Source organism: Tympanuchus pallidicinctus, unplaced genomic scaffold (assembly GCF_026119805.1).
Source record: "Tympanuchus pallidicinctus isolate F22 unplaced genomic scaffold, pur_lepc_1.0 scaffold58, whole genome shotgun sequence".
In the NCBI taxonomy this organism is placed as follows: Eukaryota; Metazoa; Chordata; class Aves; order Galliformes; family Phasianidae; genus Tympanuchus; species Tympanuchus pallidicinctus.
This window is the reverse complement of record NW_026294778.1, coordinates 50022-76572: the sequence shown is the minus strand read 5'-3', so window position 1 is coordinate 76572 and position 26551 is coordinate 50022. Positions and strand designations below refer to the sequence as shown.

The window sequence follows — 26551 nt, the reverse complement described above, 5'->3', positions numbered from 1 at the left end:
GCTTCGGGATCGCCTCCCGCACCGCTCCTCGGCGCAGCGCCGTCCCGGCACCGAAGAGACGGCCGCCCTGCCGCCCCCTAAGCGGGACCGCGGCAGAAGATCCCTCCCGCACGGCGAGGGGAGGCCGCAGCTCCGAGTCCAGGCCCCGAGCCCGGGCCGCTTCCCCGCGCGGCCTCAGCGCACGGAGCGCGGCTCCTCGGGGCGGGGCAGGAAGCGGGCGGCCGGCGGGGCCCCAAGGAGCTGCGCGAGCGCCGAGCCCCGAGGCGGGGCGGGGGTTTCGGGGGGAGGTGGGGGCAGGGGGAGGCTGCGGTTACGGGCTGGGTTTGGGTTACGATTCCGGGTCTGCCAAGGGTTTGCAGAGGTTTGGTTTTTGGCCCCCTGCTGGGCTCCTTCTAGCAGAGCCGCGTCTTTCTCGAACCGGGATCTGGACACGGTGTCGTAAATGCGGCCTCAGCAGGGGCAGGATCATCGTGCTGCATCTGCTGCGGGGGGGCCGAGCGGCACGGCTCACCTTCCTGGGATCCCGGGCTCCATCGGCAGAGGGGTGGTCAGCAGGGACAGGGAGGTGATCGTCCCTCTCTACTCGGCTCTTGTGAGGCCCCATCTGGAGTCCCGTGTCCAGGTGTGGAGCCCTCAGGACAAGAAAGACAGAGAGATGTTGGAAAGGGTCCAGAGGAGGGCGACTGAGATGAGCAGGGGGCTGGAGCAGCTCCCCTATGAGGACAGGCTGAGGGAGTTGGGCTCGTTCAGCCTGGAGAAGAGAAGCTGCGGGCTGAGCTCAGTGCAGCCTATCGATAGCTGAAGGGAACCTACAGCCAGGAGGGGAGGCAACTCTTGCAAAGGGCTGACAGCAGCAGGACGAGGGGAAATGGATCCAAGGAACCAAGGGGACCCATAGCGCCCCATAGGAACCCATAGAGCCCCATGGGAACCCATAGAACCCATAGGAACCAAGGGGACCCATAGAGCCCCATAGGAACCCATAGAGCCCCATGGGAACCCATAGAACCCATAGGAACCAAGGGGACCCATAGAGCCCCATAGGAACCCATAGAGCCCCATGGGAACCCATAGAACCCATAGGAACCAAGGGGACCCATAGAGCCCCATAGGAACCCATAGAGCCCCATGGGAACCCATAGAACCCATAGGAACCAAGGGGACCCATAGAGCCCATAGGAACCAAGGGGACCCATAGAGCCCATAGGAACCAAGGGGACCCATAGGAACCCATAGGAACCCATAGAACCCATAGGAACCCATAGGAACCCACAGAGCCCCATAGGAACCAAGGGGACCCATAGAACCCATAGGAACCAAGGGGACCCATAGAACCCATAGGAACCAAGGGGACCCATAGGAACCCATAGGAACCCATAGAACCCATAGGAACCCATAGGAACCCACAGAGCCCCATAGGAACGAAGAGGACCCATAGGAACCCATAGGAACCCACAGAGCCCCATAGGAAGCCATAGGAACCCATAGGAACCCATAGAACCCATAGGAAGCCATCCAAGCTGAGGGAGGGAAGATTTCAGTTGGATGTGAGGGGGAAGCTCTTCCCAAGGAGAGCGGTTAGGGCCTGGAACGGGCTGCCCAGGGAGGTTGTGGATGCCCCGTCCTTGGCCGTGTTCAAGGCCAGCTTGGACGGGGTCCTGGGCAACCTGATGTGACTGTGTGTGTTTGGTGGCCCTGCTGGGCAGGGGGTTGGAACTGCGTGATCCTTGAGCTCCCTTCAACCCGGCTCATTCTGTCATCCTGTGGTTCTGATTCTGTGAACCCATAGGAACCAAGGGGACCTATAGAGCCCCATAGGAACCCATGGGAACCCATAGAACCCATAGGAACCAAGAGGACCCATAGAGCCCCATAGGAACCAAGGGGACCCATAGGAACCCATGGGAACCCATAGAACCCATAGGAAGCAAGGGGACCCATAGGACCCATAGGAACCAAGGGGACCCATAGAGCCCCATAGAGCCCCATAGGAACCCCTGGGAACCCACAGAACCCATAGGAACCAAGGGGACCCATAGAACCCATAGGAACCAAGAGGACCCATAGAGCGCCATAGAGCCCCATAGGAACCCATGGGAACCCACAGAAGCCATAGGAACCAAGGGGACCCATAGAGCCCCATAGGAACCAAGGGGACCCATAGGAACCCATAGGAACCCATAGAACCCATAGGAACCCATAGGAACCCACAGAGCCCCATAGGAGCCAAGGGGACCGATAGAACCCATAGGTACCCACAGAGCCCCATAGGAACCATGGGGACCCATAGGAACCCATAGGAACCCACAGAGCCCCATAGGAACCAAGGGGACCCATAGGAACCCATAGGAACCCACAGAGCCCCATAGGAACCCATAGGAACCCATAGGAACCCACAGAGCCCCATAGGAACCCATAGGAACCCATCGGAACCCACAGAGCCCCATAGGAACCCATAGGAACCCATAGGAACCCACAGAGCCCCATAGGAACGCATAGGAACCCATCGGAACCCACAGAGCCCCATAGGAACCAAGGGGACCCATAGGAACCCATAGGAACCCACAGAGCCCCATAGGAACCCATAGGAACCCATAGGAACCCACAGAGCCCCATAGGAACCCATAGGAACCCATCGGAACCCACAGAGCCCCATAGGAACCAAGGGGACCCATAGGAACCCATAGGAACCCACAGAGCCCCATAGGAACCCATAGGAACCCATTGGAACCCACAGAGCCCCATAGGAACCCATAGGAACCCATAGGAACCCACAGAGCCCCATAGGAACCCATAGGAACTCATCGGAACCCACAGAGCCCCATAGGAACCAAGGGGACCCATAGGAACCCATAGGAACCCATAGAGCCCCATAGGAACCCATAGGAACCCATAGGAACCCACAGAGCCCCATAGGAACCCATAGGAACCCATAGGAACCCACAGAGCCCCATAGGAACCCATAGGAACCCACAGAGCCCCATAGGAACCCATAGGAACCCACAGAGCCCCATAGGAACCCATAGGAACCCATAGGAACCCACAGAGCCCCATAGGAACCCATAGGATGTGATTCCTGAAGCAGGGAACGAAAGCCGGGGAAGCTGCAGCACGGGAATGGAAGGGGCCGCCTTTGGTCGGAGCTCCGCCTTCTGCGTTTGCTGTCGGAGCTGATGTGTGAGACGGGGGTCAGCGCTGTGCCCTGCTCAGCCTCAGCGGCGCTGTAGGGAAGAGTCGGCTCTCCTGGAAGGATGGGGGGCAGCGCTGAATAGAAATGTGCTGCCCGGGAAATGTTTCCACGTGTAACACAACGGATACGAGCTGCAGATCCCGGGCATCCATCCAGACTGCAAGGAGCGGTTCTTGAGAGCAGCCCTGCGGAGGAGGACCTGCGGGATGGAAAGCTGGGCACGAGGCAGCAGTGGGAAAGCAAACGGGATCCCGGGCTCCGTCAGCAGAGGGGTGGCCAGCGGGGACACGGAGGCGATCGTCCCCCTCTGCTCCGCTCTTGTGAGGCCCCGTCTGCAGCACCGCGTCCAGGGCTGGAGCCCGCAGTGCAAGAGAGACACGGAGCTGTGGGAGAGGAGGGCAGGGAGGCGATGGGGGGCCGGAGCAGCTGCCCTGCGAGGACAGGCGGAGGGAGCTGGGCTCGTCCAGCGTGGAGAAAAGGAGCTGCGGGCTGAGCTGAGTGCAGCCTGCGGTGCCTGAAGGGAGCCTGCGAACAGGAGGGGAATCAACGCTTGGGAAGGGGAGAGAACTGCAGGGCTGGATTAATGATTTTCACAGTGCAGGCAGCAAAGCCACGTCCCACAGTGCCTGTCGTGTGTCTGCACCTTCTAAGGAGCCCGGAATTTCGTTACTGAGCTGCTTCCTCTGGAATCAACAAATCCTCAATTTCCCACACGCTTTAAGATGCATCAGCGTTTTAAAACGTGAGGTGGGTTTTTTTTTCTCACTTCCTCTTGAATTTACCTGCTTTCCCCTGTCGTTGGAGCAAAACCTCCCAAGGGAGCCCTGAGTCCTTTCAGAGCTGTGAGTGCAGTGCCCAGCCTGATGGAACAGGAGCGTTTCAGATCCACAAGGGATTGGTTTCCTTGTAGTGGTGCGACGGGGTGCGTGGAGGAGGGGAGCTTCTGCTCGCAGGGCGGATGCTCACACCAGAGGCTGTGCAGTGAGGGTAATGGCTTGGCTTGCTTCATTACAGCACGTTTCCCATTCGTGGATCACCTGTGCAATAGCGTCCACAGTCAGGACCCTTGGCGCTGAGCTCATCCATACCCCGCATCTCTTTCTTGGCGGCCTGAAGCTTCACGGACCCCTCAAGCTATGAACAATTCACCCGAATGTTGTCAGGCCAGGTCGACCGCGGCCACTTCAGTCCTGCTGGCCCACTCAGCGTCCATCGGAGGCACGACTGACGGAGCATCACGTAGTTTTACAGCCACGTTCTGCCCCTGGGCAGCAATGTCTTCCCACAGCGCAGTGGCCCTGATGGGCTTCACCTCCGTGCTGCCTGTTCTGCTTCCACTGCCGTAACCCCCGTAGGGCATTTGCTACTTAGTCAAGGAGTCAGCGTGGAGGTAGAGGACCGGTGGCTGTTCTTGGTCAGCAGTGTCTGAAGCCATCTGGACGGCCTTCACTCCTGCAAATGGGCTCCATTCACCCTTTCCTTCAGTAGCTTTGCAGCTCATTGTAGAACTCGGTGCAGCTGCTTTCCAGCCCAGCGCTTCCCCACAGCGCTACAGGACCCGTCAGCCAAGAGGGCGCCTTTCCTCTCATTCTCTGCCAGTTTATCACACAGGGGAACCTCTGCAGCACATTTAACCTCCTCTTCTGGTGCTATTCCAACATCTTTGCCTTTGTCTGTAATCTCTTGTAAGATTACTGATGGCCAGGGTTCCCATTTTGAACCCTCTGTGTGATTACTGCCACTCACTGCACACAGCATCAGCTGCACGATGTGTGGAGGGGATCTTGCCCTTGAGCACCCAGCCCAGCACAGCAGCCTTACAAAAACAACTGAAACCCCATAGGGCGCTATGGGGCACTGTGTGTCTCTATGGGGCGCTATGGGGCACTGTGTGTCTCTACAGGGCGCTATGGGGCACTGTGTGTCTCTATAGGGCGCTATGGGGCACTGTGTGTCTCTATAGGGCGCTTTGGGGCTCTGTGTGTCTCTATAGGGCGCTATGGGGCACTGTGTGTCTCTATAGGACGCTATGGGGCACTGTGCGTCTCTATAGGGCGCTATGGGGCAATGTGTGTCTGTGTATGGCGCTATGGGGCACTGTGTGTCTATAGGGCACTATGGGGCACTGTGTGTCTCTATAGGGCGCTATGGGGCACTGTGTGTCTCTATAGGGCGCTATGGGGCACTGTGTGTCTCTGTGGGGCACTATGGGGCACTGTGTGTCTCTATAGGGCGCTATGGGGCACTGTGTGTCCCTGTATGGCGCTATGGGGCACTGTGTGTCTCTGTGGGGCACTATGGGGCTCTGTGTGTCTCTATAGGGCGCTATGGGGCTCTGTGTGTCTCTATAGGGCGCTATGGGGCTCTGTGTGTCTATAGGGCGCTATGGGGCACTGTGTGTCTCTATGGGGCGCTATGGGGCACTGTGTGTCTATAGGGCGCTATGGGGCTCTGTGTGTCTCTATGGGGCGCTATGGGGCACTGTGTGTCTATAGGGCGCTATGGGGCACTGTGTGTCTCTATAGGGCGCTATGGGGCACTGTGTGTCTCTATAGGGCACTATGGGGCACTGTGCGTCTCTATAGGGCGCTATGGGGCACTGTGTGTCTCTATAGGGCACTATGGGGCACTGTGTGTCTCTATAGGGCGCTATGGGGCACTGTGCGTCTCTATAGGGCGCTATGGGGCGCTGTGTGTCTATAGGGCACTATGGGGCACTGTGTGTCTCTATAGGGCGCTATGGGGCACTGTGTGTCTATAGGGCACTATGGGGCATTGTGTGTCTATAGGGCGCTATGGGGCACTGTGTGTCTCTATAGGGCGCTATGGGGCACTGTGTGTCTCTATGGGGCGCTATGGGGCACTGTGTGTCTATAGGGCGCTATGGGGCACTGTGTGTCTATAGGGCACTATGGGGCACTGTGTGTCTGTATAGGGCGCTATGGGGCACTGTGTGTCTCTATAGGGCGCTATGGGGCCCTATATAACAACAGAAACCGAGACAATAAGTAACCAAAACTTCATTTATCTTTCCATATTTTCAGTTAAAACTTAAGAAATGAGAGCAACGCAACCAGAAAACTGGTGATGTTTTGTCTTGCTTTTGTGAAAAACCAGCGCGGTTCAGTGGAAGCCGCTGCGGTTCTTTGTGAGTCCTCAGGGTGTTTGGCAGAGCATCGCCATGGAATTTCACTCTTAGCCTCCTCCTAGCAGTTGTTCACAAACGCACGCGCTGCCAACAAGTGATGGCGGCCCATAGGCGTGAAGCGGCGCAGTCACACGTGTGGCTGCGAGTGAGGAATATCCTTCTCTGTGAGAGAGGTCTTAAATGACAGAACTGCAGGGGTTGGAAGGGACCTGCAGAGATCATCGAGTCCAAGCAATTCCAGGCGAGAGGCCCAGTCAAGTTTCTGTGTTGGAGATGTGACTGCAGCACCGCGCGTCTCAGTTGGAGGCGTACAGGTAATATCCACTGCAAACGGAGTCTCAGGCACACCAAGAAATGGATCCATTTTCTGGCGGTCTAAAACCCATTCCGGAGTTCCTTCACCAAGACGGAAAGCAAGGCTGCAGGCTGCTTCACTCTTTGCAGAGCTGTGTTTTAGGCAACGTGTCGGAATGCAGGAATTTCTGCGCCGCACCTCGAGGTGTCTGATGGACGCCTACAAATCTCAGGTGCAAGAGGCAGAAGGACGAGGCCAGGCTCTTTCCAGCAGCGCGTGGCGATAGGTGGGAGAATCCTTCTTTGTTTTGTGGCTCACAGCTGCTTCCTGGGGCTTTTCTGGTGATGAGACTCTGAGTTGCCAAGGAGGCCAGTGATGGCTGCTCACCGTGTGACAATCAGAAGTGGGAACATCTGAAAGCCCCTTCCTCCAGAGCTGCCTGCCTTCGGAAAACAGAGCTCAGGAGCGTTTGCTGGCGGAAGGTCTGGGCTGTGAGCAACCAGCTCCAGCTCCGTATGGGAAGCTGGGGGACGATGCCACCGTGTGCTGTGAAGGCAAGAGGCAACTTGGCGCCTCCCTGCTGCCTCGGATCTGCTGGCGAGGCCAGGAAGAGAAGAGCAAAGGAGGTTCCTGCTGAGCTGCCAGGGCCAGAAGCTGCCGTTCCAAGGAGAGCTGACTGAACCACCTGGGATCTGAGCTGTCACTGCAAAGAGAGCTGAGTCGACCGCTTTGAAACCATTGGAAACCATTGAAGGAGGGAAGGTTGAGGTTGGATGTGAGGGGGAAGCTCTTCCCAAGGAGAGCGGTTAGGGCCTGGAACGGGCTGCCCAGGGAGGTTGTGGATGCCCCGTCCTTGGCCGTGTTCAAGGCCAGCTTGGACGGGGTCCTGGGCAACCTGATGTGACTGTGTGTGTTTGGTGGCCCTGCTGGGCAGGGGGTTGGAACTGCGTGATCCTTGAGCTCCCTTCAACCCGGCTCATTCTGTCATCCTGTGATTCTGATTCTGTGAACCCATAGGAACCAAGAGGACCCATAGAGCCCCATAGGAACCCATAGAGCCCCATAGGAACCCATGGGAACCCATAGAACCCATAGGAACCAAGGGGACCCATAGAGCCCCATACGAACCCATAGAGCCCCATGGGAACCCATGGGAACCCATGGAACCCATAGGAACCAAGGGGACCCATAGAGCCCCATAGGAACCAAGGGGACCCATAGGAACCCAGGGGAAACCATAGAACCCATAGGAACCAAGAGGACCCATAGAGCCCCATAGGAACCCATAGAGCCCCATAGGAACCCATAGAGCCACATGGGAACCCATAGAACCCATAGGAACCAAGGGGACCCATAGAGCCCCATAGGAACCCATAGGAACCCATAGGAACCCATAGGAACCCATAGGAACCCATGGGAACCCATAGAACCCATAGGAACCAAGGGGACCCATAGAGCCCCATAGGAACCAAGGGGACCCATAGGAACCCATAGGAACCAAGGGGACCCATAGAGCCCCATAGGAACCCATAGAGCCCCATAGGAACCCATGGGAACCCATAGAACCCATAGGAACCAAGGGGACCCATAGAGCCCCATAGGAAACAAGGGGACCCATAGAAACCCATAGGAACCCATAGGAACCCATAGGAACCCATAGGAACCCATAGGAACCCATGGGAAGCCATAGAACCCATAGGAACCAAGGGGACCCATAGAGCCCCATAGGAACCCACAGAGCCCCATGGGAACCCATAGAACCCATAGGAACCAAGGGGACCCATAGGAACCCATGGGAACCAAGGGGACCCATAGGAACCCATGGGAACCCATAGAACCCATACGAACCAAGGGGACCCATAGGAACCCATAGGAACCCATAGGAACCCATAGGAACCCACAGAGCCCCATAGGAACCCATAGGAACCCACAGAGCCCCATAGGAACCAAGGGGACCCATAGGAACCCATAGGAACCCATAGGATCCAAGAGGACCCATAGAGCCCCATAGGAACCCATAGAGCCCCATAGGAACCCATGGGAACCCATAGAACCCATAGGAACCAAGGGGACCCATAGAGCCCCATAGGAACCAAGGGGACCCATAGGAACCCATAGAACCCATAGGAACCAAGGGGACCCATAGAGGCCCCTAGGAACCCATAGAGCCCCATAGGAACCCATAGGAATCCACAGAGCCCCATAGGAACCCATGGGAACCCATAGAACCCATAGGAACCAAGGGGACCCATAGAAACCCATGGGAACCCATAGAACCCATAGGAAACAAGGGGACCCATAGGAACCCATGGGAACCCATAGAACCCATAGGAACCCATAGGAACCCACAGAGCCCCATAGGAACCCATAGGAACCCACAGAGCCCCATAGGAACCAAGGGGACCCATAGGAACCCATGGGAACCCATAGAACCCATAGGAACCAAGGGGACCCATAGAGCCCCATAGGAACCCACAGAGCCCCATGGGAACCCATAGAACCCATAGGAACCAAGGGGACCCATAGGAACCCATAGGAACCCATAGAACCCATAGGAACCAAGGGGACCCATAGGAACCCATAGGAACCCATAGGAACCCACAGAGCCCCATAGGAACCCATAGGAACCCACAGAGCCCCATAGGAACCAAGGGGACCCATAGGAACCCATAGGAACCCATAGGATCCAAGAGGACCCATAGAGCCCCATAGGAACCCATAGAGCCCCATAGGAACCCATGGGAACCCATAGAACCCATAGGAACCAAGGGGACCCATAGAGCCCCATAGGAACCAAGGGGACCCATAGGAACCCATAGAACCCATAGGAATCAAGGGGACCCATAGAGGCCCCTAGGAACCCATAGAGCCCCATAGGAACCCATAGGAACCCACAGAGCCCCATAGGAACCCATGGGAACCCATAGAACCCATAGGAACCAAGGGGACCCATAGGAACCCATGGGAACCCATAGAACCCATAGGAACCAAGGGGACCCATAGGAACCCATGGGAACCCATAGAACCCATAGGAACCAAGGGGACCCATAGGAACCCATGGGAACCCATAGAACCCATAGGAAACAAGGGGACCCATAGGAACCCATGGGAACCCATAGGAACCCATAGGAACCCATAGGAACCCACAGAGCCCCATAGGAACCCATGGGAACCCACAGAGCCCCATAGGAACCAAGGGGACCCATAGGAACCCATGGGAACCCATAGAACCCATAGGAACCAAGGGGACCCATAGAGCCCCATAGGAACCCACAGAGCCCCATGGGAACCCATAGAACCCATAGGAACCAAGGGGACCCATAGGAACCCATAGGAACCCATAGAACCCATAGGAACCAAGGGGACCCATAGGAACCCATAGGAACCCATAGGAACCCACAGAGCCCCATAGGAACCCATAGGAACCCACAGAGCCCCATAGGAACCAAGGGGACCCATAGGAACCCATAGGAACCCATAGGATCCAAGAGGACCCATAGAGCCCCATAGGAACCCATAGAGCCCCATAGGAACCCATGGGAACCCATAGAACCCATAGGAACCAAGGGGACCCATAGAGCCCCATAGGAAACAAGGGGACCCATAGGAACCCATAGAACCCATAGGAACCAAGGGGACCCATAGAGGCCCCTAGGAACCCATAGAGCCCCATAGGAACCCATAGGAACCCACAGAGCCCCATAGGAACCCATGGGAACCCATAGAACCCATAGGTCCCTTCAACCCGGCTCATTCTGTCATCCTGTGGTTCTGTGAAGAGGGGCCATCGTCGCCATGGTCGCCCTCGTTGTTCTCGTTGTTCTTCTTGTCGTCAACAACAGAGCAACGCCCGACGACCCACCGCTGCTGAAGATCAAAGACTCAACCATGAACCTGGCTGGATGCACGGCGCTGACCACCTCCCTCTTGCCTCCTATAAAAACTCCTTGCTTCTTCTTTCCTATCTTTTCTATCGCCCCCCTTCCCTTCCCCTTTACCCTAATTCATAGTAGTGTCCGTCCTCCCCTTCCCCATTTCCCTAATTAAGATTTGTAATAAACTGCTCGGACCAACATCTGAACCGTTGTTTCTTAATCTCACACCGGGTATAGAGATAATAAAAGAACCATAGAATCCCAGAATCCCCAAGGTTGGGAAAGACCTCCAAGCTGCCCCAGTCCAGCCGTTCCCCCGTTCCCATAGGGACCTATAGGGACCCATAGGGACCCATAGAGACCCATAGGGACCTATAGGGACCCATAAGGATCCATAGAGACCCATAGAGACCCATAGAATCATAGAGACCCATAGGGACCCATAGAGACCCATAGGGACCAATAGAGACCCATAGAGACCCATAGGAACCCATAGAGACCCATAGGGACCTATAGGGACCCATAGAATCATAGAGACCCATAGAGACCCATAGAATCCTAGAATCCTAGAATCCCCAAGGTTGGGAAAGACCTCCAAGCTCCCCCAGTCCAACCGTTCCCCCGTTCCCAGCAGCTCCCACTGAACCCCGTCCCTCAGCACAGCACCCAGCCTTGCCTTGAACACCCCCAGGCTCGGTGCCTCCCCCACCTCCCTGGGCACCCATTGCAGTGCTGCCCACCTTTCTGAACAGTGACACTTCCTCAAGGAAACCATAGGAACCCATAGAGACCCCACAGACCCCATAGAGACCCACAGGGACCCATTGAGACCCCATAGATCCCACTGGGACACATAGGAACCCATAGAGACCCATTGAGACCCCATAGACACCATAGAACCCATAGGGACCCATTGGGACCCACTGGAACCGATTGAGACCCCATAGATCCCATTGGGACACATAGGAACCCATAGAGACCCACTGAGACCCCATAGACACCATAGAACCCATAGAGACCCATTGGGACCCCATAGAACCCATTGGGACCCATTGGAACCCATTGAGATCCATTGAGACCCCATAGAACCTATTGGGACCCATAGAGACCCATTGAGACCCCATAGAACCTATTGGGACACATTGGAACCCATTGAGACCCCATAGAACCTATTGGGACCCATTGGAACCCATACAGACACCACAGACCCCATAGAGACCCACAGGGACCCATTGAGACCCAATAGAGACCCCATTGGGACCATAGAATCCTAGAATCCTAGAATCCCCAAGGTTGGGAAAGACCTCCAAGCTCCCCCAGTCCAACCGTTCCCCCGTTCCCAGCAGCTCCCACTGAACCCCGTCCCTCAGCACAGCACCCAGCCTTGCCTCTATATAGAGACCCCAGGAGGTCACTATATGGAGGCTTCAAGCTGCGGCAGGGGAGATTCAGGCTGGACGTGAGGAAGTGTCACTGTTCAGAAAGGTGGGCAGCACTGCAATGGGTGCCCAGGGAGGTGGGGGAGGCACCGAGCCTGGGGGTGTTCAAGGCAAGGCTGGGTGCTGTGCTGAGGGACGGGGTTCAGTGGGAGCTGCTGGGAACGGGGGAACGGTTGGACTGGGGCAGCTTGGAGGTCTTTCCCAACCTTGGGGATTCTGGGATTCTAGGATTCTATGGGTCCCAATGGGATCTATGGGGTCTCAATGGGTCCCTGTGGGTCTCTATGGGGTCTGTGGTGTCTGTATGGGTTCCAATGGGTCCCAATAGGTTCTATGGGGTCCCAATGGGTCCCTATGGGTTCTATGGGGTCTCAATGGGTTCCAATGGGTCCCCATAGGTTCTATGGGGCCTCAATGGGTCTCAATGGGTTCCAATGGGTCCCAATGGGTTCTATGGGGTCCCAATGGGTCCCTATGGGTTCTATGGTGTCTATGGGGTCTCAATTGGTCTCTATGGGTTCCTATGTGTCCCAATGGGATCTATGGGGTCTCAATGGGTCCCTGTGGGTCTCTATGGGGTCTGTGGGGTCTCTATGGGTTCCTATGGTTTCCTTGAGGAAGTGTCACTGTTCAGAAAGGTGGGCAGCACTGCAATGGGTGCCCAGGGAGGTGGGGGAGGCACCGAGCCTGGGGGTGTTCAAGGCAAGGCTGGGTGCTGTGCTGAGGGACGGGGTTCAGTGGGAGCTGCTGGGAACGGGGGAACGGTTGGACTGGGGCAGCTTGGAGGTCTTTCCCAACCTTGGGGATTCTAGGATTCTAGGATTCTATGGGTCTCTATGGGTCCCTATGGGTCCCTATGATTCTATGGGTCTCTATGGGTCTCTATAGGTCTCTATGGGTCTCTATGGGTCCCTATAGGTCCCTATGGGTCTCTATGGGTCCCTATGGGTCCCTATGGGTCCCTATGGGACTCTATGGGTCTCCATTGGTCCCTATGGGTCTCTATTGGTCCCTATGGGTCTCTATGATTCTATGGGTCTCTATGGGTCTCTATGGATCCCTATGGGTCCCTATAGGTCTCTATGGGTCTCTATGGGTCCCTATGGGTCCCTATAGGTCCCTATGGGAACGGGGGGAACGATTGGACTGGGGGAGCTTGGAGGTCTTTCCCAACCTTGGGGATTCTAGGATTCTATGATTCTATGATTCTATGGGTCCCAATGGGGTCTCTATGGGGTCTCAATGGGTCCCTGTGGGTCTCTATGGGGTCTGTGGTGTCTGTATGGGTTCCAATGGGTCCCAATAGGTTCTATGGGGTCCCAATGGGTCCCTATGGGTTCTATGGGGTCTCAATGGGTTCCAATGGGTCCCCATAGGTTCTATGGGGTCTCAATGGGTCTCAATGGGTTCCTATGGGGCCCAATAGGTTCTATGGGGTCTCAATGGGTCTCAATGGGTTCCAATGGGTCCCAATGGGTTCTATGGGGTCCCAATGGGTCCCTATGGGTTCTATGGTGTCTATGGGGTCTCAATGGGTCTCTATGGGTTCCTATGTGTCCCAATGGGACCTATGGGGTCTCAATGGGTCCCTGTGGGTCTCTATGGGGTCTGTGGGGTCTGTATGGGTTCCAATGGGTCCCAATAGGTTCTATGGGTCTCAATGGGTCTCAATGGGTTCCAATGGGTCCCAATGGGTTCTATGGGGTCCCAATGGGTCCCTATGGGTTCTATGGTGTCTATGGGGTCTCAATTGGTCTCTATGGGTTCCTATGTGTCCCAATGGGATCTATGGGGTCTCAATGGGTCCCTGTGGGTCTCTATGGGGTCTGTGGGGTCTCTATGGGTTCCTATGGTTTCCTTGAGGAAGTGTCACTGTTCAGAAAGGTGGGCAGCACTGCAATGGGTGCCCAGGGAGGTGGGGGAGGCACCGAGCCTGGGGGTGTTCAAGGCAAGGCTGGGTGCTGTGCTGAGGGACGGGGTTCAGTGGGAGCTGCTGGGAACGGGGGAACGGTTGGACTGGGGCAGCTTGGAGGTCTTTCCCAACCTTGGGGATTCTATGACTCTATGGTTCTATGATCCACTGAAAAAACAAAATGCTGTTAATGGAACCTACAAGAGCCCTGCTGCTGCCCACGTGGCACCACAGCCGTGCTGTGAAAGCACCACGCACTGCACACCTTCAGTGGCGGACATGTTCTCCCATTGCAAGAATGACGACGTCCTCAGTGTCTGCGTCCCATTATCCTTACTGACAGTCTGGAAAGAGGGACTGACTGTTCCGTCAGCACGTTTGGAGATGAAACCAAGTTGGGAAGAAGTACCGATCTGCCTGAAGATAGAAAGGCCTTACAGATGGATCTGGACAGGCCAGATCAGTGGACTGAGTCTAACTGTCCTAACGTCAGTCTGACAAGAGGAAAAAGAAGAGTGTTGGTTGCTACGTTGGAGACCAGGGCTGATTTAAAGACATGCTGTGCTGAGTGCAGAGTCTGGTTTAATGACAGCAGGTACAGACAGAGCTGAGGGACTGAATGCTTTTGCTGCCTGAGTCTTTACTGAAAGGGACTCCAGCACTGAAAGGGACCTTTGCCAAGACCAAGCGTCGGGTCCTGCACTGTGGTCACAACGATCCCACGCATTCACTACGGGTTTGGGGCAGAGGAAAGCTGCAGGGAGGAAAAGGATCCGGAAATGTTAACTGACAGCCGACTGAATAGGAGGCAGTGCTGTGCCGAGTGCTCAGGAAGGCCAACGGCATCCTGGCTTCTATCAGAAACAGCGCAGTCAGCGGGACCAGGGGGACGATGTGCTCAGCACTGCTGTTGCCGCACCTCGAGCACCGCGTGCGGCTTTGAGCCCCTCGCTGCAAGAAAGGCATGGAGGCCCTGGAGGGCGTCCAGAGAAGTGCAACAAAGATGTGAAGGGTCTGGAACAGAAGTTTTACAGGGAGCAGCTGAGGGAACTGGGTTGTTTAATATGGAGGAGGCTCAGGAGGGCTGTATCGCTCCGCTCAACTGCCTGAAAGGAGGTCGTACCGAGGTGGGAGGCGCCTGTTTCCTCAGGTAACGGCGCAGAGCTGGAAGTCACGGCTTCAGTTGTGCCAGGGGAGGTTCGTGTTGGATATTAGGAAAAAACAACAACAGAAAGAGTGGAGAGGCATTGGGACGGGCTGCCCAGGGCAGCGAGAGGCCACCATTCCAGGAGGTTTCCAAGGGATGTGTAGATGTGACACTGAGCAGCGTGGCTCAGGAAGCACGGTGGTGGTTGGACCAGATCTTGGTTACCTTTTCCAACCTTAATGATTCCAAGGTTATAATACCCACAGAGCCCAGCTGCAGGCGCGGGCGGATGGGGAAGAGGCTTCCGGCGCACGGCCGCGCTCGGATGCTTTTTGACCCCGCGGAGCCGCCGTAGTCGGTTGCGCTGCGCGTACCCGGAAACTTCCGGCCGCGCTCGGATGCTTTTTGTCCCCGCGGAGCCGCCGTAGTCGGTTGCGGTGCGCGTACCCGGAAACTTCCGGCCGCGCTCGGATGCTTTTTGTCCCCGCGGAGCCGCCGTGGTGGTCGGTCGCGGTGCGCGGAGCCGTCATGGAGTCGGAGGGTCCCTCTGAGCCGGGTTTCGTCGGGATCCGCTTCTGCCAGGAGTGGTGAGAGAGGCGGGAGCGGGGCCGGGACCGAGCCCCGTTCCGGCCCCGCGCTGATTGGCGTCTCTTTAGCAACAACATGCTGTACCCCAAGGAGGACAAGGAGAGCCGTGTGCTGCTTTACGCGGTGAGGCCCCGCGGCTCGGCTTCCCCCACGGGCCCCGCACCCCCCGAGCCGCGTCCTTCAGAGCCGGGCCCGGGCCTTGACCCTCCCCGCTCCCATCTCTGCCCCCAGTGCCGCAATTGCGACTACCAGCAGGAGGCCGACAGCAGCTGCATCTACGTCAACAAGATCACGCATGAAGTGGAGTGAGTGCGGAGCCCCTCGGGACCCAGCCCCGACACCCCTTCCTCCCGATTCCAACCCACAGAGCCGTCCACTGCCATCCCCTCCTTCGTCCCCCCGACGAGGCAGCCCCTAAGGTCCTCCCCTCGATCCTCCCGCCTCGGCACATTGGCCGCCCCTGTTCTGGGTATCGGTGGAGGCTGGTGAACGGGGGGGGGCTGCAATTTCAAAAGGAAATGGTGGGGGTTGTTAACGAGGGGGTAATTAAGTGAGGAAAGTGCTTGGCAGGTGGCTCGGTAGTGAGAGGTAATAAGGCAGGCTGACTGGAGAGCAGCGAACAAAGTGGAGCAGTTCATAGTAAGGATGAGAATGGAATGATTGGGTTACTAACGGTGATCGAGGTGTAAATGGGGAGTAATTAATAAGGATCGGTAATAAGGGAAGAGGACCGGAGGGCAATTAATGGAGAAAATGAATAGGGGGTTCATTTATTCATATATTCATATATTCATTTATTCATTTATTCATATATTCATAGGCAGTTAATAAGAATCATAAAGGAACAGTTGGAATCGTAAGATTGAGGAATAAATAGAGAGTAACTGATAAGGAGAAGGCAGTAAGGTGGAACAACCCACGAGCAAATAATAAGAACATAATGAGGAAGATGCCAGGGCCGTTAACTATCTTGAGGCTCGTTAGGAGGTTGATTAACAATCTGGGTGTCTCCTCACAGTGAGCTGACGCAGATCATCGCTGATGTCTCCCAGGACCCAACGCTGCCGCGCACTGAGGACCATCCCTGCCAGAAGTGAGGAGGACTTGGGGATCCCCGGGGGGACCAGGAGCCCCTGCAGGGATGTGAGGGGCACAGAATCACAGGATGACAGAATGAGCCGGGTTGAAGGGAGCTCAAGGATCACGCAGTTCCAACCCCCTGCCCAGCAGGGCCACCAAACACACACAGTCACATCAGGTTGCCCAGGACCCCGTCCAAGCTGGCCTTGAACACGGCCAAGGACGGGGCATCCACAACCTCCCTGGGCAGCCCGTTCCAGGCCCTAACCGCTCTCCTTGGGAAGAGCTTCCCCCTCACATCCAACTGAAATCTTCCCTCCCTCAGCTTGGATGGGTTCCTATGGCTTCCTATGGGTTCCTATGGCTTCCTATGGGTTCCTGTGGGTTCCTAGGGGGCTCTGTGGGTTCCTATGGGTTCCTATGGGTTCCTATGGGACTCTGTGGGTTCCTATGGGTTCCTATGGGTTCCTATGGGGCTCTGTGGGTTCCTATGGGTTCCTATGGGTTCCTATGGGTTCCTATGGGTTCCTATGGGTTCCTATGGGTTCCTATGGGTTCCTATGGGTTCCTATTGGTTCCTATGGGTCCCCTTGGTTGCTATGGGTTTCTATGGGTCCCCTTGGTTCCTATGGGTTACTATGTGTTCCTATGGGGCTCTATGGGTTCCTATGGGTTCCTATGGGGCTCTGTGGGTTCCTATGGGTTCCTATGGGTTCCTATGGGGCTCTGTGGGTTCCTATGGGTTCCTATGGGTTCTATGGGTTCTTATGGGTTCCTATGGGTCCCCTTGGTTCCTATGGGGCTCTATGGGTCCCCTTGGTTCCTATGGGTTACTATGTGTTCCTATGGGGCTCTGTGGGTTCCTATGGGTTCCTATGGGTTCCTATGGTTTCCTATGGGTTCCTATGGGGCTCTGTGGGTTCCTATGGGTTCCTGTGGGTTCCTATGGGTTCCTATGGGTTCCTATGGGTTCCTATGGGTTCCTATGGGTTCCTATGGGTTCCTATGGGTTCCTATGGGTCTCTGTGGGTCTCTGTGGGTCTCTGTGGGTCTCTGTGGGTCTCTGTGGGTCTCTGTGGGTCTCTGTGGGTCTCTGTGGGTCTCTGTGGGTTCCTATGGGTTCCTATGGGTTCCTATGGGTTCCTATGGGTTCCTATGGGTTCCTATGGGTCCCCTTGGTTGCTATGGGTTTCTATGGGTCCCCTTGGTTCCTATGGGTTACTATGGGTTCCTATGGGGCTCTATGGGTTCCTATGGGTTCCTATGGGGCTCTGTGGGTTCCTATGTGTTCCTATGGGTTCCTATGGTTTCCTATGGGTTCCTATGGGTTCCTATGGGGCTCTGTGGGTTCCTATGGGTTCCTATGGGTTCTATGGGTTCCTATGGGTTCCTATGGGTCCCCTTGGTTCCTATGGGGCTCTATGGGTCCCCTTGGTTCCTATGGGTTCTATGGGTCCCCTTGGTTCCTATGGGTTCTATGGGTTCCCATGGGGCTCTATGGGTTCCTATGGGGCTCTGTGGGTTCCTATGGGTTCCTATGGGTTCCTATGGGTTCCTATGGGTTCTATGGGTTCCTATAGGTTCCTATGGGTCCCCTTGGTTCCTATGGGCTCTATGGGTCCCCTTGGTTCCTATGTGTTCCCATGGGTTCCTATGGGTTCCCATGGGGCTCAATGGGTTCCTATGGGGCTCTATGGGTCCCCTTGGTTCCTATGGGTTCTATGGGTCCCCTTGGTTCCTATGGGTTCTATGGGGCTCTGTGGGTTCCTATGGGGCTCTGTGGGTTCCTATGGGTTCCTATAGGTTCCTATGGGTCCCCTTGGTTCCTATGGGCTCTATGGGTCCCCTTGGTTCCTATGGGTTCCCATGGGGCTCTATGGGTTCCTATGGGGCTCCATGGGTCCCCTTGGTTCCTATGGGCTCTATGGGTTCCCATGGGGCTCTATGGGTTCCTATGGGGCTCTATGGGTCCCCTTGGTTCCTTGGATCCATTTCCCCTCGTCCTGCTGCTGTCAGCCCTTTGCAAGAGTTGCCTCCCCTCCTGGCTGTAGGTTCCCTTCAGCTATCGATAGGCTGCACTGAGCTCAGCCCGCAGCTTCTCTTCTCCAGGCTGAACGAGCCCAACTCCCTCAGCCTGTCCTCATAGGGGAGCTGCTCCAGCCCCCTGCTCATCTCAGTCGCCCTCCTCTGGACCCTTTCCAACATCTCTCTGTCTTTCTTGTCCTGAGGGCTCCACACCTGGACACGGGACTCCAGATGGGGCCTCACAAGAGCCGAGTAGAGAGGGACGATCACCTCCCTGTCCCTGCTGACCACCCCTCTGCCGATGGAGCCCGGGATCCCATTTGCCTTTCAGAGAGATGTCCTCAGCCCTGCTGCTTTCCCCCTGGGCTCCCACTTGCCCGGTGTCGGGGGCATGGTATCCCTGCCACGTTCCTGCTGCAGGGCTCTGCTCTGTGCTGCACATCACCAGTCCTCTCCTCGCAGCTCCTTTGCTTCCCTCTGGGGTTATTTAACATCCCCTCCTGTGCTTCCTGCCCCACGCAGGGGCTCCGCGTCCCTCCTGTGTCACCGCTTTCCTTTCTCTCCCCCAGGTGTGGGCACAAGGAAGCTGTTTTCTTCCAGTCGCACAGTGCGAGAGCTGAGGTGAGGCGCCGCTCCCAGGTCCCCCAGCTGCTGTTGCCACCCCTTCCTGTCCCTCTCCTGTGACCACGGCCTCCCCCTTCTCTTCAGGATGCCATGAGGCTCTACTATGTCTGCACAGCCCCGCACTGTGGCCACCGCTGGACCGAGTGATGGCTGCGTGCCCTGCTCTGGCTGGCACCCCCCAAACCAGCCCTTGACTCCTGCGCAACCCCTTCCACCTGCCGGATTTCTTCTCTGTACCTGCCGGAATGGCGTTTGCATACAAAACACGGTTGACTTTTGGCAGTGGGTCGTGTTGGTGGCTCTGTGGGACAGCATGGGATGGGAGGCAGCTCTGTGGGGCAGCGGGGAGGCTTTGGGATGACCGTCGTGTGGCTGGGTCCCTGCACAAATGCTTTTGCTGCCTGAGTCTTTACTGACAGGGACTCCAGGCCTCACTGCTTGGGAAGAGGCTTTAAGATGACAGAATGCACTGACAGGCATTTCGTGAAAGGCCGTGAGGACAAAAGCAAAGGTTTTCTACAGCAAGGCTGTATTTGTGACTGTGGCATAGGCTGGGGCTGCCAGGCTGAGAGCCGCCCTGTGGAGAAGGTGGGCGATGATCTGGAAAGGAGGGCTGCCAGTCTGGGGAGGCCAGCGATGCGCCTCACTGGCCGGCATGGTTGTTAATTGGCAGTAATTGCATTCGTCTGCCCCACATTCTGTCTGTCTTACTTGTGATAGTAATGATGAAGATCTCCATATCCTTGTCTCGAGCCGTGAGTGAAGACAGTGGGCAGAAGATGGAGGGAAGGCATCATCTGCAGTGCTGCCTGCAGATTTCATATCCCCAGCACAGGAACGAGGTCAGCAAGACAGAGGGGCTGCGAGAAGGATCAAGATGGTCAGGGCTGGAGCTCGTCACCTGTCCTGAGGAGAGGCCGAGGGAGATGGACTTGTCCACCTGCAGAAGGGAAAGCAGAAGGGGATCTCATTGCACAAATGCACTTTCAGCTCCGGAGTCTCAGATCCCCTGCAGTGTCCCCAGCAGGCATCCCTTGTACCCCCAGATGGGCCCTGAATCGCAGCCCTAGGATCTCCAAATGCCACCCCAGGTGCCCAAGAGGAGCCTCAAGTGCCCTCAACCGAGCTCTTGTCCCCTCACTGGAGCCCAGCTTCAGCTCCCACAGATGCCCTGAGCTCCACGTGTCTCGCTGTGGGTCCCGTGCTGCAGTCCTGGTGCTGTGAGTAACCCCACGGGGGCCAAAACCGCCTTCTGGGTGCTCCGACTCCCAGTGTTCCACGTTACACCCTGCATCCCTAGGCTGCCTGTTTGTGTGTCAGATCTCCTTTGCCCTGTCTCAGATTACACCAGCAAAGCATGAATTGCCCCAAGAGAGATCAGATCTCCTTCACTGATACCCTGAGTAGCTCAGTTGGGCCCCAGATTGCAAACATCCCCAGACAGCCTCACATTGCAGCCCACTGAGACTCCATAGATCCCATTGGGACACATAGGAACCCATAGAGACCCAGTGACACCCCATAGAACCCATTGAGACCCATTGAGGCCCCATAGAACCTATTGGGACCCATTGGAACCCATAGAGACCCCACAGACCCCATAGAGACCCACAGGGACCCATTGAGACCCCATAGATCCCATTGGGACACATAGGAACCCATAGAGACCCATTGGGACCCCATAGAACCCATTGGGACCCATTGGAACCCATTGAGACCCCATAGAACCCATTGGAACCCATTGAGACCCATTGAGAACCCATAGAACCCATTGGGACCCATTGAGACCCCACAGACCCCATAGAGACCCACAGGGACCCACTGAGACCCCATAGATCCCATTTGGACACATAGGAACCCATAGACACCCATTGACACCCCATAGACCCCATAGAACCCATTGAGACCCATTGAGACCCCATAGAACCCATAGGGACCCATTGGAACCCATTGAGACCCATTGAGGCCCCATAGAACCTATTGGGACCCATTGGAACCCATACAGACACCACAAACCCCATAGAGACCCACAGCCTCACGTTGCAGCTGGTGAATGGTGCCAGCAGAGGCCCCAGGCCTGCGCCCTGGCATCCTGAAGCCTGAGGTTGGTGTAAGTCCTGTCGGTCCCAGCAGTGTTGTTTGTTGGGTTTGGCCCCAATTGATGGCTTTGGGACAAAGATTTTGAAGGTGATCTTTGGAGTTGACAGAGGTGGCTCCTTCCATCCCTGTTCTTGTTGCTGCTATTGAGCGTTGGCCTGAGGCAGGGCTGGGAGGGGACGGGTCCCAAGGCAATTGGAACAGCTTTAGGGGGCTCGGGGGGGGGTCAGGTCTGTGAATTGGCCATCAAACCTCGGTTAAAGGTCAGGAGGTGTTGGTGCTGCGATGCTCGGCTTATGCCAGACCTGGGGAACCGGCACAGGCAGGTGAGATCCTTCTGAACCTCTGCTTTTTGAAGCAGTTCTGGGCATCCAGCGCTGTCAAAGCGCTGCTTGTGGCGCTTGTTCTGCTTGGGGGTCTGCGATTCAGAGCCGCTCTGCAGCGCGGTTTCTGCGTCTTTCGTTTCCTGTCCCTGTCATCGTTTGCCAATGTGGAGCAGGGAGGGAAGCGAATCTCTTGGGGAGGTGAGGGACGCGAGAGGGAGGTCTCAAAAAGCCCCGCTGTGGCACTCAGATACACACCAAGACTGGAGGAATTCTCCCCATTTCTAAAGCACCTGAGCACTCGCAGAAGGAATTGCGTTTGGGGTGAGACTGAGATTAAGCCACGGCCTGCAGCTTCCCCCCCTCTGATGAGGTTTCCCTCGAGGAACCTCAATCCTGCACTTGGCAGCTTGCAGAGCTCACCTGAGGATCCGGCCGTGAGAATTTGGCTGGGAGGAAAAGGGCATCGCGGGGACGCAGGAGGGACGGAGCCCCGAGGGCTTGGGTGGTGAAACGGAGCAAATCCAACCCAGCGGATGGTTTGTATTCCAACAGGGCGGCTCCAAACTAATCCTAAAGCGAGCGCCTGTGGCCCCAGCCGTCAGTTTGGGCCAGCAGCAGGGACTCCTGATGCAGACCAAGAGGAATTTTTGACGATATCAGTGAACGCTTCTCATCTGGGAGATGTCTGAGATGAGCTGAGGGTGACGGAGTTTGCTTGGAGTCAATGCAGGGGAGGCTGATTTTTAAGGCAGTAAAAAGCTGCACAGGGACGGGTTTCACCCAACGTATGGAACTGTCGTTAACGGGTGGAGCAGTGAATTCTCTGCTGCACCCTTTCCGTGTCCTGATTTCAACTCAGACAGTGTGAATCATAGAGTCATAGAATCACCAAGGTTGGGAAAGACCTCCAAGCTCCCCCAGTCCCATTGAGACCCATTGAGACCCATTGAGACCCCATAGAACCTACTGGGACACATAGAAACCCACAGAGACCCATTGAGACCCCATAGAAACCATAGGGACCCATTGAGACCCCATAGAACCCATTGGGACCCATTGGAACCCATTGAGACCCATTGAGACCCCATAGAACCCATTGGGACCCATTGGAACCCATAGAGACACCACAGACCCCATAGAGACCCACAGGGACCCATTCAGACCCCATAGATCCCATTGGGACACATAGGAACCCATAGAGACCCATTGAGACCCCATAGACACCATAGAACCCATAGGGACCCATTGAGACCCCATAGAACCTATTGGGACCCATTGGAACCCATTGAGACCCATTGAGATCCCATAGAACCTATTGGGACCCATTGGAACCCATAGAGACCCATTGAGACCCCATAGAACCTATTGGGACCCATTGGAACCCATAGAGACCCCACAGACCCCATAGAGACCCACAGGGACCCATTGAGACCCCATAGATCCCATTGGGACACATAGGAACCCATAGAGACCCATTGAGACCCCATAGACACCATAGAAACCATAGGGACCCATTGGAACCATTGAGACCCATTGAGACCCCATAGAAACCATAGGGACCCATTGAGACCCATTGAGACCCCATAGAACCTATTGGGACCCATTGAGACCCATTGAGACCCCATAGAACCTATTGGGACCCATTGGAACCAATTGAGACCCATTGAGACCCCATAGAACCTATTGGGACCCATTGGAACCAATTGAGACCCATTGAGACCCCATAGAACCTATTGGGACCCATTGGAACCCATACAGACACCACAGACCCCATAGAGAGCCACAGGGACCCATTGAGACCCCATAGATCCCATTGGGACACATAGGAACCCATAGAGACCCATTGAGACCCCATAGACACCATAGAAACCATAGGGACCCATTGGAACCATTGAGACCCATTGAGACCCCATAGAAACCTTAGGGACCCATAGAGACCCATTGAGACCCCATAGAACCTATTGGGACCCATTGAGACCCATTGAGACCCCATAGAACCTATTGGGACCCATTGGAACCCATTGAGACCCATTGAGACCCCATAGAACCTATTGGGACCCATTGGAACCCATTGAGAACCCATTGAGACCCCATAGAACCTATTGGGACCCATTGGAACCCATTGAGACCCATTGAGACCCCATAGAACCTATTGGGACCCATTGGAACCCATTGAGACCCATAGAGACCCCATAGAACCCATTGGGACCCATTGGAACCCATACAGACCCCACAGACCCCATAGAGACCCACAGGGACCCATTGAGACCCCATAGAGACCCCATTGGGACACATAGAATCCTAGAATCCTAGAATCCCCAAGGTTGGGAAAGACCTCCAAGCTGCCCCAGTCCAACCGTTCCCCCGTTCCCAGCAGCTCCCACTGAACCCCGTCCCTCAGCACAGCACCCAGCCTTGCCTTGAACACCCCCAGGCTCGGTGCCTCCCCCACCTCCCTGGGCACCCATTGCAGTGCTGCCCACCTTTCTGAACAGTGACACTTCCTCAAGGAAACCATAGGAACCCATAGAGACCCCACAGACCCCATAGAGACCCACAGGGACCCATTGAGACCCCATAGATCCCATTGGGACACATAGGAACCCATAGAGACCCATTGAGACCCCATAGAACCCATAGGAACCCATAGGGACCCATTGGGACATATAGGGACCCATTGGAACCCATTGAGGTCCCATAGAACCTATTGGGACCCATTGAGACCCATTGAGACCCCATAGAACCTATTGGGACCCATTGGAACCCATACAGACACCACAGACCCCATAGAGACCCACAGGGACCCATAGAGACCCATTGAGACCCCATAGAACCTATTGGGACCCATTGAGACCCATTGAGACCCCATAGAACCTATTGGGATCCATTGGAACCCATACAGACACCACAGACCCCATAGAGACCCACAGGGACCCATAGAGACCCATTGAGACCCCATAGAACCTATTGGGACCCATTGAGACCCATTGAGACCCCATAGAACCTATTGGGACCCATTGGAACCCATACAGACACCACAGACCCCATAGAGACCCACAGGGACCCATTGAGACCCCATAGATCCCATTGGGACACACAGGAACCCATAGAGACCCATTGAGACCCCATAGAACCCACAGGGACCCATTGGGACAGCATAGAACCCATTGGGACCCATTGGAACCCATTGAGAACCATTGAGACCCCATAGAACCTATTGGGACCCATTGGAACCAATTGAGACCCATAGAGACCCCATAGAACCTATTGGGACCCATTGGAACCCATACAGACACCACAGACCCCATAGACACCCACAGGGACCCATTGAGACCCCATAGAGACCCCACTGGGACACATAGAATCCCCAAGGTTGGAACAGACCTCCAAGCTGCCCCAGTCCAACCGTTCCCCCGTTCCCAGCAGCTCCCACTGAACCCCGTCCCTCAGCACAGCACCCAGCCTTGCCTTGAACACCCCCAGGCTCGGTGCCTCCCCCACCTCCCTGGGCACCCATTGCAGTGCTGCCCACCTTTCTGAACAGTGACACTTCCTCACGTCCAGCCTGAATCTCCCCTGCCGCAGCTTGAAGCCGTTCCCCCTGCTCCCATCACTGATGGCACGAGAGCAGAGGCCGCCCCCCAGCTCCCTGCAGCCTCCCTTCAGGCAGCCATAAGAGCAGTGCGCTCTGCCCTCAGCTCCTCTTCTCCAGGCTGAACGTTCCCAGCTCCTTCAGCCTCTCCTCATCAGCCCTGTGCTCCAGACCCCTCACCATTTCCTTGCCCTCCTTTGAACACGTTCCAGGGCCTCCGTGTCTTTCTTGCAGCGAGGGGCCCAAAACTGGACCCAGCCCTCGAGGTGCGGCCTCACCAGTGCTGAGTACAGGGAACAATCACCTCCCTGCTCCTGCTGCCTCACCATTCCTAATGCAGGCCAGGCTGCCCTTGGCCTTCTTGGCCACCTGGGCACCCTGTGGGCTCCTGTTCAGCCCAGCATCCATCCATACCCCCAGCTCCATTTCCTCTACGCCATCCTCCAGCCACAGCGCCCCAAGCCTGCAGCATCGCCTGGGGTTGTTGTGGCCCAAGCGCAGCACCCGGCATTTGGCCTTGTTGAACCTCATCCCATGGGCTTCAGCCCAGCTCTGCAGCCTGTCCAGATCCCTCTGCAGGGCCTCGTAACTCTGTAGAGCCTTGTAACTGCCTGGTTAGAAGCAGAGGGAGAAGCATAGTTCCAGCTGTGCTGTGTTAAAGAGCCAGCAGGTCAGTAGAACACGCTGATTTCCTCTGCTCGCTTCATTTTCCTGGCTCCAACCCCTTCCTGTGTCCCTCGGTGCGCAAGCTGCACTGCAATATACCCTGATACAGGCAGATCCACACTTCCAGCCCATCCGGTGCCATCTGCGAATGTACTGAGGCTGCACTCGATGCCCTCATCCAGGTCATCAATGAAGGTATTGCAGAGCACAGCCCCAGCACCGACCCCTGGGGAACACCGCTCACAACCGGCCGCCAGCTGGATTTGACTCCATTCACCACCACTCTGAGCCCGGCCCTCCATGCAGCTCCTCACCCAGCACAGAGTGCAGCCATCCAAGCCTCGGCTGCCAGCTGCTGCAGGAGATGCTGTGGGGGGCAGCGCCAAAGGCTGTGCTGAAGTGCAGGTAGGACATCAACAGCCTTTCCCTCATCCACCAGATGGGTCATAGAAGGAGATCAGGTCGGTCCAACAGGAGCTGCCCTTCATGCTGGGCCTGCTGCCCCGCTCACCCTGCACTGCCGCATCACCTCCCTCACGACCATCTG

The 26551-nt window shown here is 56.1% G+C and overlaps 1 protein-coding gene and 1 long non-coding RNA gene across 5 annotated transcripts; both read left to right on the top strand.

Annotated features, from left to right (window-relative positions):
• The first annotated feature begins 12193 nt into the window (after positions 1–12193).
• LOC128092016 (uncharacterized) lies at positions 12194–13665 on the top strand. Its single transcript, XR_008211593.1, has 3 exons — positions 12194–12375; positions 13254–13423; positions 13593–13665. It is a non-coding gene; the product is annotated as an uncharacterized LOC128092016 (long non-coding RNA).
• Positions 13666–15348: 1683 nt separating this feature from the next.
• Positions 15349–19602, top strand: LOC128092013 (DNA-directed RNA polymerase II subunit RPB9). 4 transcript variants are annotated; one of them, XM_052705452.1, is made up of 7 exons: positions 15349–15359; positions 15509–15593; positions 15663–15717; positions 15826–15899; positions 16613–16687; positions 19269–19320; positions 19408–19602. In XM_052705452.1, the coding sequence occupies exons 2-7, from the start codon at positions 15535–15537 to the stop codon at positions 19468–19470; spliced, it is 378 nt and encodes a 125-aa protein (XP_052561412.1). In that variant the 5' UTR covers positions 15349–15359; positions 15509–15534; the 3' UTR covers positions 19471–19602. The 4 variants fall into 4 exon arrangements, with proteins under 4 accessions (XP_052561412.1, XP_052561411.1, XP_052561410.1 ...); XM_052705451.1 differs by lacking the exon at positions 15349–15359 and adding an exon at positions 15414–15432; XM_052705450.1 differs by lacking the exon at positions 15349–15359 and having other exon boundaries at positions 15439–15593.
• Positions 19603–26551: the final 6949 nt, after the last annotated feature.

Coding starts and splice junctions, on each gene's coding strand:
- LOC128092013 (XM_052705450.1), top strand. CDS start 15,478: ATGCTTTTTGTCCCCGCGGAGCCGCCGTGGTGGTCGGTCGCGGTGCGC. Junction 15,594..15,662: donor ATCCGCTTCTGCCAGGAGTG/GTGAGAGAGGCG, acceptor GCGTCTCTTTAG/CAACAACATGCTGTACCCCA. Junction 15,718..15,825: donor GCCGTGTGCTGCTTTACGCG/GTGAGGCCCCGC, acceptor CTCTGCCCCCAG/TGCCGCAATTGCGACTACCA.